This window comes from Micrasema longulum, unplaced genomic scaffold, assembly GCF_059751315.1.
Source record: "Micrasema longulum isolate JH-2025_06_02 unplaced genomic scaffold, ASM5975131v1 h1tg000372l, whole genome shotgun sequence".
Lineage (NCBI taxonomy): Eukaryota > Metazoa > Arthropoda > Insecta > Trichoptera > Brachycentridae > Micrasema > Micrasema longulum.
In genome coordinates, this window is record NW_028277573.1 from 192,245 (window position 1) to 207,590 (window position 15,346).

Here is a 15,346-nt window from a genome sequence, read left to right on the forward strand (position 1 = left end):
GATTGATGAAATGCTTGTGTTAAGATTTCTTCCATTAAATGTCACGTCTTTAATATAACCGATCACAGGGTACAATAGAAACGTTAAAGCGCTTGTATCAAAAACAGATCCTTCGAAGATTATTGTTGGCGAATAAAAAAAACAATGAATAATCAATTATCAGTTTCCACAAGAATATATATTAAAAAGACTGTTGCTATATGGCATGCGGCAGCAGAGAATTTAGATTCTGTGAATGTGTCAAAATGGACCAAATCATGGAATAAACTTTTGAAAATATCATTACTTGCAGATCACGCTGATTCGATCAATAAAGAAGACACACAAATTTGATAGTACGAATTTTAATATGCAGCGAATGCAATAAAGAAGATGTCGTCGAGTGATTAAATTGTGAAGCCAACAATCCTGGGTCCTAAATTTTAAACGATCAGGAAATAATTAAGGAAATATCTGATACATCTTTGGAATAAGAAAATCAAGAAGACAATGCGGAGATTAACACTAATTTTAAATTATAGTTTTATGTCTACATTTGAACGTGCACAAAATGCGTATGCTTCTATACAACCAAAACCAGAAATTAAGACTACAAAATATAGAAATCACCTGACTGACTGAACCCACAATTACCTTTTTTTTTTTTTAATATTTTAATCCCTTTTTCTTTTCTTGGTTCCTCTCCTTCCAAACTCATTATCTGATTCCACATTCCTCGTCGTTTAATATGTATAGCATTATGTACTTAGGAAAATGTGTAAGCCCCGATTCCCCCCCCTCTCTCGCTCCCGATTGAAAAAAATCTATTTGTTTTAATTAATTAGGTTATTTTTATTTAAATTTATTTCAACAGAGAGGTAAAACATTTTTGAGAAGGGAATATGGAAGTCTAGGCATTTACAGGGCTTCTGACCTGTCATTGGCTGGTTTAAGTGGCCACTTTACTTTACTAAACTGGGTTATTTTTTTTTTTTTTATGTATCTTTTGATGTATATTTATGATTTTTTAGTGCGAAATTTTTACTGACTTTTCGTTTGACGTTTGCTTTTTTTTATTATTATTTTTATTTTAGTTTCATTTTTATTTTTTTGTTTTTTTACAGTAAACATAAGTGATAAAACAGAGTATTGAAAAAAAAAGGCATAATTACATAGAAATGAAATACATATTAATAGTAAAAATAGTAAACAAAAAATTCCACAAAGGCATAGCCTGTTCGTGGGTATACAAGAAAATGTAAATGAATTTTTGCTCCTATAATAAATAATTGACAGTTATAATATTTGGCAAAAAGTCCGCCAAAGTTTTTATTTTGTTAACTTGAAGCTTTAAATAAAATAAATAAATAAAAGTGAAAAACTTACGGGTATTTTAAAAAACATCGGTAAACGCGCTAACGTAACCATAAATGCCACCAATATCGAATTTATTACGCGGGTTCTGCCAATGACTTCGATCGCCGGTAGATCAAAAAATATTGTGGCTAAATTATGCTCCAGACTCCTTAAGAATAGTATGTATCATCTCTGGTCTGAGGAAAACTCGCGGCGTGACCACAACAGATATCGGCATGCCGGGAGCACTGAGGAAACTGTTTGTCAATGACAATTTAATACCCAAAAATAAACATCTATATACTCGTGAATCCTGCAAGTCACCACCGGCAGAAAAGGGCTATACTTACACATGGACAAAATACTGCAGAATCTACGTCCGAAAAAACAATCAATCGCATTGAAAGAAGACGTGAAGAAAATATAATAAGTTGTCGTCGCACTTAACTCATTCTGAATTATATTTTTAGTTTTCTCAAATCACACTACTCTTTACATCCAATATTTATTTTTTTACGAACTCTTTTAAAAATTTATTATAAAATTATAATTATAAAATTTATACAACTGTCTTACAGATGGCTGTAATCACTTGGCAGTGTTTGACGATAAAATTGTTTAGTGTTCTGTGGCTAGTATCTCGGACTCACTGACGACAGGTCCGGGGTTCAAATCCCACTCTACCCCAACTTGATTCCCATTTACTGATAGTGAGTTTTTTACAACTCGATAAAAATGGCACTCAAAATTAAATATTTGGGTAAATCATAAAAACGCAAATGTTTATTTAAAAAAAAAAAAACAATAATATGATTACTTCCTCAAGAATTTTTCGTTTGAAAAACTGTAAAAATAAAAGAAAAATAAAATGTTAGTAGTGCAAAACATACCCTTGCCTTTTACATAATAAGCCCTGCTTTTAAATGTTTCACACAAAAAACAAAAATTTGTACTTTTTCTTCTATGTTTGTAAAAAAAAATGTTGGATATTTTTCACAAAACACTTGATTTTATTTTAATTATTTTGAAGACTTTAAGATATGTAAGATTACTTTATTTGTATGAACATGGTCCTAAGCAGTACGATCGTGAGGGTGGGTTGTCCCGGAAACTGGATTTTCCGGGTTTTTCAATAAAATAATTTATCTCAGTATTGTCTTAATATCATATTTATAAAAGACGCAATTTATTAGCAAAATTCAAGTTTCAACTTCAGGTCTGAAAGGGATATGATATAATTGTTTGTACTCGTACATTTATGATTGAGCTATCCGAAATGAAATGTTTTAATTTACACATTTTTATTACGATGTTTTACCTTTTCAGACACATCGATTGTAAATATTTCTCTGACAAATATTTGATTTATTTCTTAATACTTTTTCTTTCTTTTTGTAATAAATTTGATCAGCTATATTTTTCTCTTCATCGTGCCTATGTTAGTCTTCAACCAAAATGTTACAAGTCTTCGTTCCGAGACTAAGACTTTTTTAGGAAATTTAATCTGTAATGACCATGATATCATTGCGAATATTGAAAGTTGGCTAACTGATGGTTTTTATAGCTCCAAATTGTGAAAATGACGTTTTTCGGTCATATAAAGATCCAATAACGACAATAACTACAGATTTTCTCTGCTAAGAGGGAGTGATTTTAGCTACAAAGCGTAATATTAATGCATCAATTTTGCGTGAATGTGAGTCAGAAGCTGAAAGTATTTCGATATCTATTCGACAAAAATCTAATATTTTTTCACATATATTCCGAAATTAGATAATTTCCAAGATCTTCTTAATAGATTTACGAGTATCAACCGAAATATTCCAAACAAACCAATCGGAAACTTGGAAATTTTAAGTGATTTTAATTTATCTGATAGATTGTGGTCTTCCCAAAATAATAACTGTTTTCTCATACCGACAGGTTGTAGTCAACTTTCAATAATGAAAAAACTAGTTCCGTAGTTTTTTATTTGCAACTTCTAAATTCCTTACATCTCTCAATTTTGAAATTGATTTTATTTTGAGACATAATATTATAATGTAATTCATCAACAATTAACATCACCGTGGAAAATCAATATTGACTGTTTTCACAATTTTAGTTTCTACATATTCTTATTTTCTGTGTGTAGTATGGAAGCTGAAAACTGTTGTTTTTTCCCTAATAAATAAATAAACAAATAGTAATAAACATTCGCAATATTGTCGATAATGTAATTAATTGAATTATTAAACTGCCATTTGGTCATTTTTATGAAGGGATTTTGTAAAATTAGGTACACAAATAAAAAATAGGTCAAAAAAGTCGGTATTTGTTTACATAATTTATAAAATGTGGTATCAGGGACGACCTTTGAGTGCAGACCCCAAGGCCGGGGTGACAATGTCCGGCGGGAACCTGGTGCTCCGAGGGGTGGGGAGGGAGGCAGCGGGGGGCTACTCGTGCAGCGCCTCCAACGTGGAGGGGGACGCGCGCTCCGCCTCCGTCAACCTGCAAGTCATGTGTAAGATACTTCTACTTATATTCCTACCTACATCGATATGTGTAATACGGCATACGGCATACGGCATCAGGCACTGAAGGATCGAGCAGATTTAGGAATCTTGGAATGCTGTAAGGGCAAACCGTGTAATCGTGCTTTCTCTTTAAATTATATTAAAAGGTAATATTATATTGACCCTTTCAACCCGGTTGTTCATTCAAATATACACTAAATTTAAGATTTTTTACTCCCATACCTACCGAAATGAAATGCGGTGAGTTTATTATTATTTTTTTTTTTTTAAAGAAATTTTTGCGTTCTTTTGATTTACCCATATATTTGATTTTGAGGGCCATTTTCAACGAGTTGTAAATAATTCACTATTAGAAAATGGGAATCGAGTTGGGGTAGAGTGGGATTCGAACCACGGACCTTTGGTTCGTGAGTCCGAGACATTAGCCACAGGACCACAACCCGATTCATAAATTAATTTATAGTATTCTTCAGTATGCCTTAGTTTTTTCTGCTTTTGTTGTTAGTCAGCGGTAGGCTGTTTTCTTTTGAATTTTACAGATAATTTTTGGCTGGTTTGTTTGATTTGGAAAGAAATTCAATCACTCTTTTTAATAATAATTAATACAAATTTCAAATACGTTTAACCAAAATTTCACTTAAATCATTAAAAACGTGTGAATTATATTTGCCAGAAGATATTGTTTTCAGCAATAAGTCCGCAAAACTACTTACATTTTGTAGTTTAATATTTAAAATAAAGAAATAAATATTTAAAAGAATTTTGAGAAAAAATAATTAGGTTGAGAGCCAACGTTCATAGAAAAATATCGTTCAATAATTTGTAACATATAATAGATATATAAAAAAAATAATATTTTAATACATACAGAATAAGAATAATGTTTGCATCCACATGAATTAATTAAGGTTTCAAAGGGTTAAACATTATATTACAATATATTATATCTTTTACGTTTTATCATTTATTTTACAATAAACTAATTTTTACCGTAGCATTTAAATCTAAATATATATATAAAAGGCAATGTTTGTATGTTTGTCCTCGATAGGCTGAATAACTGTTGGACAGATATACGTGTAGTTTTCAGCGAAATGTAGATCTTTGCCACGAGTATATTTATAACTTTTAATATCGTCAATTTATCAGGTAGAAGCTTAGATGTTTTTTCATCGATTACCAGGGCTGCATTCACTAAGAATGCATAAACATACGAATGGAAATCAAATAACACTAAAAAATCATTTCCTTAAATTATTTCTCGATAACCCATGACCTATGTAAGTTATTATTAAATAATATATTTTAATTTGTTTTTAAAAAGATCTCCGAGAAAGGTCCATTTTTGTTTTAATTATGTTCAACTAAATGTATTTTTATTTTTATACGATAATCTTTAATTGTATCTATCCCAGAATGAGTTTGCTAACTCATGGGAATACAATCATGTTTTGTTAATTTTTAATTTTGAAATAAAAAAAAATAAATAAAAAAATTATAAAAGGATGTTATTTTTTTGTTTATAAAAAAAGTTTGTTTTTGAATGTTAACAATTAATTTCGGTGTTTTATGGATCCCAATCAGATTATTTCCTTAAATTCCTTATAATTTTTACCGGATTTTCGGTAGTTCTAAAATAATATTAACTGACATTCAATACATTTTTAAAAAATGCACCCTTGTTGGAGAAAAGAGCAGAGTATGACATTTGCAAACAGAATTTCATATTTGAAAATGAATTATAATATGTTTTGGAATTCAAACATAAACAAATACTAAGGTACCTACTTTAATTTAAGATTTGGAATTCAATTATACACAAGTACCTAGGTTCGTATTTATCAGCGGAAAGTTACACCATTAAAGAAAACCAACTTTGTTTCATTGGTTACGTTAAAGCATAATAAAGCAAACTTCGTAAGTATACCAAAAATGTTTCATCTTGAGAGGAATCGCGGTGTGACTTTTCTTCATAAAAACGCATATTGACCCTGGGTTATGGCACTATAAATATTTACCATAAATAGTTTTGCTTTATTGAAGAATTATTTATTATGGAAACTAGAACCACCCTAAATCCCGTAAAAATTGCCCAGTTTTTTCCGCTGGCTTTGGGCGCACGGTATACAAATATGAGACCAGTTTTTGAAAAATGCAAGACGTGCTAATAAAAAAATAAAAATCTGATATTCTGTCTAAAAAATAACAAAATAGGTTCAGTTTTTAGATGCGGAAAACGGGTCACCGAAACGTCGATTTTGTCTATTATTATAGTTGAACATTAAAGGTACGACATGCAGTTGTCTTTGTCGCTCAGTAGCGAGGAGGCATCTGCAAGACATAAAAAAATAAATATTTTAATGCCTATTCATCAAAATTCTCTATCACCGTATCTCCTAACAATTTATGTAATCCAAAAAACAAAAATATTAATGCATATGTAAATATCTTATGCAGCTCGGTGAGACATAAAATAAAACGACACGATCAAAATAAATTTGCAGTTAAGCCAGTGTGTTCGAGCCATTTACGGCGCACCTACGGAGTGGGCAGGCAAGAGCGCGTCCAGCTCGTGTGCGAGGTGGAGGCGGTGCCCGCACCGGACTCTTTCTCGTGGGCCCTGAACAACTCGGCGCAGCTGCTGACCGTGCCCCCGGAGCGCTACTCGTGGAGCGGCGAGCCCGCGAGGTCCACGCTGGCCTTCGCCCCACTGTCGGACGCGGACTACGGTACGGCGCTGTGCTGGGCCAGCAACCTCGTGGGGCGCCAGGCGGAGCCGTGCGCGCTGGCGCTGCTGCCGGCCGCGCGGCCGCATGCGCCGGCCGACTGCGCGCTGGCCAACCTCACCAGCGCCGGTCTGCAGCTGGCGTGCGAGGACGGCTGGGACGGTGGCCTGCCGCAGCGGTTCCAGCTCGAAGTGTGGGAGCGGGGCGCGGAGGACCGTCTGCTGGCCAACGTGTCCGCGGCGCACGCGGCGTTCTCCGTCGGAGGCTTGCGAGCGGGCCGTTCTCTTCGCCTCCTCTTGTACGCGCACAACTCCAGAGGCCGTTCTCCCTCCCAGGCACTAGATGCCTATACTCTAGAACTAGCCGAGAAACGGACAGGTAGTCAATAATATCAAATGAGATCAACAATTGCATACTGAATCGCGCTACTAGAAACTTCTAAATATTTGCTCCTTATTCTGGAAATGGTGAATTAAAATGGCCTTTTCTAACTTATTTCGACCGTATTAAAGGTACGATAATTTGGTATGCAATGATGTTGCTTTTACAAAAAGTTTTTTTTTCAAAACTATGTTTTCTATAGTTTTTTTAAATATTTTAAAAACAATGTTTTTGAAGAGCCTTTTAAGTAAAATATGTGCAATAGTTTTCACGGTCACTGTTATCAATATGTTTAGTTTTTGGGTGATACTCAGTTTACCTTGAAAATGGTTCCTGCGATGGTAGCCGAAACGTTGGAACAAAATCCAACGCATACGGTATTACCCAAAAAATTAACATTTTGAGCTTTTAAGTATTTATACATGAAAAAAACAATAAATCTCGACCTTTGACTGCATAAAATAAAGAAAGTGAATTCTGAAATTATTCATAAAATTAATTTATTTAAATAATTTTGTATTTCTTGTCTGATGATGCCAATATGTTGGTTTATGTTTTAGGATATAACTGACTGAAAAATCCATATTTAAATTCTTTAACTAATTTCAAAGAGCTTAACGCTTTGGATAATACAAAGTTTATTTATTATTTATGTGGTTTAAACTATCGTCGCTTTATTTTATTTTAATTGAGTGAATACGTACTATTGAATGGCAGGTCCTATTATTTTTTACAGTTTCTATTTATAATCATATACAATCCTGAACAACTGTTTGTATTCTAAATAAAAAAATTTAATTTAATTTAATTAATTAAATTTAATTTAAACATATTTAGAGTTAATAACTTCTTTCGGGTGAATATTTCATTTCAAGCTGGTCATCCGTGTAAATAATGAAACACGAGACACAATTTATGAACACTAAATCCAATATGCATTATATGACATTCAACAAATTGAAAATAAAATTTGCAGATGAGAACGCTATCGTAATGGACAAAGCGTGGGTGGCCGGGGTCTGCGGGGGAGTGGTGGTGGCACTCCTTCTGCTGATTCTCTGTGCCGCGGCTATCCTTAAACTTCGTCAGCGTTCTGGATATCGATCTAACTATAATGGTACTACATTTTTATTTAAGACCATCATTTTTTTATTTTATTTTTTATATAGAAGTTGCTTTTTTATTTACCTTGCTTATAATATACAAGGTTTATATTTCAAAAGTGGATTTTTCTGCAATCAAATTTCTTTATATTAATCTATACTGTTGGGATCAGGAGGGATATACTAATGTGGGCCAATCAGGAACTTCTCAGCATTTGCTCACGTGGAGAGGAAACCTCTCAAAACTCTTCAGGAGAAGCCGATCTGTTGGCAGTAGTCAACAGGTGTTCGGCATTTTCTTCCCTACTTTGATTAATTTTACCAATTGCCTGCATTATATTGACCATGTATAATACTACCTCTCGTGTGAGTTTTTTTATTACCTATCACTGATGGGATTTCGCATAGATCTTCACCTAAGCTTCTGCATCGCGCCTCCAGCTGTTGTCTTTGAAAACTGAAAAGGGGGCAATGCATCAACAGGTGAGGGACATCTTGAAGAGTTTCTTCGTTGCATGGGCAGCTGTCGATCTCAGAGAGCTTGAAGCGATGCAGGTAGCTCATAAACCCACCATGAATCGTAACATTTGGGTGATTACCATCATTAAATTAATTAAGAAGTTACCTTTTTTTTCCAAACGTATATATGTTTGATTTTAAAAAAAACAATAAAAAAAATTGTTAAAGTAAGGTACATAACATCATCTTTATCAGCTCTTGTATCCAATGGTGAAAATAGGCCTCTCCTTTAGATCTCAACATCCTGAACGAAACGCATCCAACCACCAGTCTTATATCATCAGACCACCTTGCCTGAGACCTGCCGTCACTAATTTCTTCTGCCTATTTTTCCATTTTTTCAATTCCAGGACTAATTTAGTTCATTTAGAATCTGCGGTTCTGGGTATAGAACCAGTCGAGCTCTATTTCTGGTCAGCAACCGTTTGGACTCATTCGGTTACCTTTGATCTCGCTCTTATCCATGTGCTGGTTCTTTATTGTATTAAATAAATACTCAGCCTTCTTGTTTCCATAGCCTTTTGTGTAACTAATACGTTGTGTAATTTTTTTTCATGAATATGAAAGTTTCACACCCATTTTGCATTACAGGAAGAACACAAACATCAAGAATATTATTTTTCAGTAATACTACTGTTATGTTACTTAGAAGACTACCAATATATTTATTTTTACTAAACAATTCGTCAATTAATTAAGTTGTGTCATTATTGCCAATGCAAATCAAAATGAAACTTGACTTACTCACAAAAACTGCAGTGCAGTTGGTTAGACGACCAGCTTGGAAACTGTCGTGGATTTGACTCTCCCTCAATTGCAAAAAAAAATTTTTTTATAATTTAATCTAGATCTTGTGGTGTATTTTTTACATTTTTTGAATTACCATATCTTTTCGATCTGCTGAAAAACCTTTAAAAAAAATTTAGCTTGTTTTTGTTGAAAAAAAATAATATTTTTCAACAAAAAAAAGTAAAACGTATCGATGTCTTTGAAATTGCATTTTTAAATTCATATTTTAATATTTCCATTCGTGAAAGAAAAGTATAAAAAGTAAAACTGGTGAGAGAACTAAATAATTTTGGCTACTAAAAAATGCCAGAAAATACTATATTTTTGTATTATTAAAAAAAAAAGAATAATGTATAAAGCTTTAACTTTGTGGTCAAACATTTTAATAAATGTTAGTAAATTTAAGTATTTAACCACTTTCCTACTTTTTATGCCTTCCGGTTTCGAGACGTACCCGTCTCTTTATCAGGACACTCACTACACCAACATGCAAATACTAAAATACACTTTCACCTTCACCGTCACCGTAGTATACATAGTATTTACGAAAAAATACATAAATTATATGCAGAGTTAAAGAGGATGAACGGGCAAACACTACCATGTCCGAACATGCACTAAATTACGTTAATAATAATAAGCGATGTGTGGGAGGGGGTAATTAAGAGGAGGGACTAAATTGCTGAACTTTGCACGATTTTCTGTATTAAAAAGATATAGGAGAATATTATTTTTTGAAGTTTTTTGAATGTGAAACACCCCCATTTTGTTTAATTTAAGTTCTTTATAATTATTTGAATGTTTTTTTATATTTTTGTATTCTTATTAAAGTCGTTATTTGAATTTATGAGATGATTGGCAAACTCTAAAAATATCGTATTTAAACATTTCATGTGTTCTTAAATGCAAATATTAAAACTGCGTAACGTTCTTCTGATATACCTTACCTCGATGAGCAAATGTAACATTGTAATTGGTACACTCCTAAGTTGTTCAATTAAATTTTTCAGTCATTTTTCTGAGTTTAAGAACCAAAAAATAATACTCTCCTAATCATCAAAAAATAATAATATAAATAAATAAAATAATCAAATATATTTTCAAAACAGGCCAATTTTTTATTTAAAAATTGACCAATCTTGTAACGTTCAGCAATTTAGCACTTCCCTTTCATAACCCACTCCCACACATTACCAGAATATCTGATAATTTCGATTATATTCCTAGAAGTTTATATCCAGTGCATGTCGACAATGATTTAGACAAACTCATATTAGTATGTATTTATCGATTAAAAAAATATGATCAATAATATGTTAAGGTTTATCATGATCATAAATATAATAATTTTGGATAATAATTTCAGTTAGTACGAACAAACCCAAAACAGCCACACGCTCAGAGTTACAGCAGCAATCTTTACATGACGACAAGAATCCAGATGTCGTTCCACTTAACAAAGGTATGAGATGTTCCACGTTTATCTTATTTGATTATTATTTTCATTTGCGGGGCCTTGAAACAATATAATTCTGTACATTTCAGGTGGAGAGCATAAAGTGATAATGGAAGAACATTCCGAGAGGACAGACGGAGCGGAAAGTTTACTTCCTCGACCTCCTCCTTACTCGCGGGTCCCGCCCCTGCTCGCCCACAATCTACCGGTACAAACATACGACTATTACAGCTTTCTCAAGATAGTTGACGAAAGCGACGACAGCACATACCTATTATGATCATGCGATACGTGAGATTTGTTTTATTAGAGAACAACAACAAAAACTGGGCATGCATACATAGATAGCATACGAGATATGTATAGTATATTAATATTAGACCTTTCACACTTGAAAATTATTCCCAGCATGCGATGTAATACAAATTATGAATTAATTAAAGTAATAATCGAGCATAAAAGCTAATGAAACGTGTATTTAAGAAAATAAGATTAAAAAATTAAAACAACACGTTGAAAGAAGAAAATTTTAATTGTAGTAAAACACTCAATAAATAACAAAAAAAATTGTAAAAGAAAACGTAAAAATATACATTATCGTTACTTGTAAAAATTACGTGGCGAGATGGTACTTTACTCAATGTCGTTCATTTATTTGGATATAAATATTTATTTTATTTTGTAAACTATGGTTTACAAACAATATACAATACATTGGTACAGTTATCACATTTTATGAAATTAAAATATTGTTCATCAATGCAAACACAACAAATAAGTCAAAAAAAACATTATCGAATCGTCTACTTGATTACAATTATGCCTCCGAGTTATTACAATTTTACCTTATTAACATATAATCGATGCGGATTCTATTGATGATTCCCTGAACACTTTTTATGTAATCCTCAACCATACTATATTAGGGTTTATTCCTAAGCAGTCAAAAAATATCCCATTTGGTACTCATCTGCCTTAATCAAAATTTAAAAATAAGCACAAAGATTATAGGAGATGGATAAAATAAAAAAACCCACTCGATTACTTAGAATTTTCGATGCAACGGTCACGTCATAAAACACAGCAAAAAGAATATTATGCGATATACAATCTAGGCTGGGCCGAATATTTTTATGGATTGCGCTATTCTTATAACAAAAAAAGGGTGTCAAATGGAGTCAAAACTACGTGTACAAATAAATACTTAATTTGAAAGTCGTCCTCTGTCTACGGATTGGTTTTAAAATTTCAGATTTTTTTTTTTTCAATTTTTTAATTGGAATTGATGATTTTGTCAGTAAAGATCATTTCTTTATTATCATAGCTAATAAGGCTCGAAATAGTCTTTAACTATCAGTCTTTAACACGACCTAAATAAGCCTTTGTTTTGACAGAATAGTTGTGGTAATAAGCCGGGAACACCAAACTCTGCTCGCGCAACACAAATCATGCTCAAGCCATTTAATTCGCGTTTGGGCATATCGTTGAAATGTATCAAAATCGGAAATTATCAAAAAGGTTGTGCTTGATGCTGATCAATAGAAAGGGGAAATAGTGAGATTGCTCCATTTTTTGTTTTGCAATGCGCGCAGTCACTGTCACTACCTTTGACTATTAATTTCAATAGATCAATTTACGAAAACACCATCCCCAAAAAAAATAAAGAAATCCACAATAGTACCAATTTTCAAATAAAGATTTAAAAATAATTTTCAGAATAACTAATGCATAAAGAGTCTTTCAGTTTTTTGGAAATTATATGAACTCATGGTATATGATAAAATCTTTTCAAAAATTATTCAAAATACACAGAATTTTCACAATGGTTTTCTGGAGAGGCGCTCTGTATTAACTAATATTGTAAATTTTACCAAATACGTTTCATTCAATATGGACGACAGAATGCAAGTTGACGTCACTTACACAGATTATTCCAAAGCATTTGATAAGGTGAATAACGGTGACTTATACAGAGTGTTCATCTTTTACTTAGATAATAGACGCCACTCAATTAAAGTTGAAGTATATAAATCTGATTTCATCTCTATTCCGTCTGATGTACCACAGGGAACACACCTGGGGACACTTTCCTTTAAAGCGTATATTAAATTTATGATATTATTATGTCACTAAGCTACATCGAGTCTCTTAAGCCTAGTAAGGCGCTGATACTCGTAATAAGACTGAAGGGTTCGGCCCAGGTTACAATTAAGTTTTAGAATATTTTTTGAATTTGAAAAACTTTTTGTAACCTACCCACAAACACGATGAATTATAAAACATAAATAAGTTAATAATGTGTTTTGTGTTGACAGGTTGCGCGCGCAGGAAGGGAAGTAGTGACGACGCGAGCTCCGCTGCCAGCTGCGCAAGAAAGTGACGTGTAGTAGTCCCACCAAACTGCGAACTATGTCCCGACGCAAATAATCTATCGAACTTGTATGAGTGAATCAAAATAAAGTGGTATCCATTTAAGCTCAAACTTAGTAAATTTATGAAAAACATTATACAATGTATCGTGATATTAAAATATATAAAACTATGATATTGTACGAAAATTGTATCTTGGCATCGACAGTGAAGGATTGTGTCAGTTGCAAACAGTTTTTGTGTAGATAATGATTTATTTCCGTTTTCTCTAGTTGATATTTTATTACTGGACAACGAGAGAGAAGGGTTCAATCAGTTTTCATGATTGTTTTTAAAAAATTTATATTGTATTTTTGTTACTGTCTAATTTTGCGCTTTTTTGTAACGGTTTTTACATTATCTTACTCGTCGGTTTGGAAGATCCGGTGAATTTCAACCATGGAAACTTCTTTTCTCTGCTCCTGTTTTTGTCTGTCATATTCCTATTCGGATTTTACTCCCGGTTTTACTTGGTAGTTGAACAGTAGCAAAAATTGTTGAATCACTTTTGATATACTTTTATACACTAATAAAATTGGTTATATTATATTAAGAAGCGTTGGTTTGACCTCAAACTTTGTCCTTCTCAACTTTCTCATAACTCATGTACTGCATATTCTCTCTTCTAAGGTCACACCGTTAAATGTTTGTCAACAGAACTTACTATTAAAAAAAAGTCGAGTCGATTGATCTCCCTCGCGGATTTTATTAAGACGTTTTTATTTGAAAGATAAGTCCACTGAAACTGAAACACGGAAACCGTCTCCTTAAATTATTTTGACTTTTTTAATTTTCATAACATTTACTTATTTCATGACTCGCACAGTGCCTCGAGTTTTTAATGCCCAAAACCTGCCCGACAAAAAGTATAAAGCAAAAAATGGCCGCTAATAATGTGACGTATAAGCAAACCTCGAATATGACATGTGTCACAACTCTAACATTTGCTTTGCGGAAAAAATGTGAATGACGTTTCAACTCCTATTAAACAGGCACCGTGGCGCTACTGCGTAAGTAAGCTACTTACCTTAAGCTTACTTACTACTTACCTACTGGTAAGACGGCCAATTGTGAAACTGGCGTCACGGGTTTGATTCCCGCCAGTTGCAAGAAAAAAAATTCAAGAAAGATTTTTTTCTCAATTAGTTATTGTGTTGTGGTGTATTTTTTATTACTCCCTTCCATATCCCCTCTATTCCACATGCTGACTAGCCTCGAAATAGATGCTTAGCGGGTTATTCCTTTAAACATTGGTTTGACTCATATTAAGTTTAGTCTTATAAATTCAAGACAAATCTAGTCACGCAATAATAAGGAACATTAATAATTTCTCTCCTATCTGAATGGATCAGCATCCAATATTGCGAATGGTGCACTTCAAATCCGAACTAACCTGTTCGATCGTGTTTTTCAATCTTCTATTCTGTTGCGCAACTAAAAAACATATTTTTTATTTTACCTCTTAATTCTTATCAACAATCCAACGTCGATTTTCTTGCAACAACTTGCGTGAGGTTCGTCATATGTTCCTCTCACGCTTCCTTTTATGCTGAAAACGCGAGTGTACATAAGTACTCTACAGTTTTACTTATGGCCCGAGTAGAATAGCACGTGGAAAATGAACGCCTTCTTCTCTTTACTCAGTTTGTCTTTAGAATCTTGAATCTAAAATACGAATCAATTCTACTAGAGTGTAATCAATAAAATAAATGTCCTTTTATATTTTCACAATTGTTGCCCCATATCTACAGTAACATCATTTATCATGTTTCGTCAATAATTTATTTCAAATGAAGCAAAATAGTTTTGGCAAAATTATTTATTGAGAATAGTATTCAAACAATAAAGGTAACATATATTTAAATATAATGTTTAAAAAAAATATAGTTAAGTTAAATCAGAAAATAATATTTCGTATGATATTTTTATATTAAAAGTCATATTTAGGTGTGCCAATATTTATTGTGAGTATACTTTTACCAAAAACAGCTATTAATATTTTTCTTAAAATTGCACTTCATTTTATCATATTTTGAAACAAAAATCAAATTGAGTTTATTATTTTTTTTGGTTAAATTATTTATGAATTGTCTTTTATTTATTTTTTGC

General features: G+C 32.6%; 1 protein-coding gene across 1 annotated transcript in view; it reads left to right on the plus strand.

Annotated features, from left to right (window-relative positions):
- The window catches only part of LOC148282149 (uncharacterized), a 53,651-nt gene extending 39,565 nt beyond the window's left edge, over positions 1 to 14,086 (plus strand). The window contains exons 8-13 of the mRNA XM_088225572.1: positions 3,682 to 3,841; positions 6,359 to 6,958; positions 7,938 to 8,078; positions 10,739 to 10,834; positions 10,918 to 11,036; positions 13,144 to 14,086. Of these exons, the coding sequence (XP_088081698.1) occupies positions 3,682 to 3,841; positions 6,359 to 6,958; positions 7,938 to 8,078; positions 10,739 to 10,834; positions 10,918 to 11,036; positions 13,144 to 13,215 (1,188 nt within the window). The 3' untranslated portion in view covers positions 13,216 to 14,086. The remainder of the gene's footprint in view (positions 1 to 3,681; positions 3,842 to 6,358; positions 6,959 to 7,937; positions 8,079 to 10,738; positions 10,835 to 10,917; positions 11,037 to 13,143) is intronic.
- Positions 14,087 to 15,346: the final 1,260 nt, after the last annotated feature.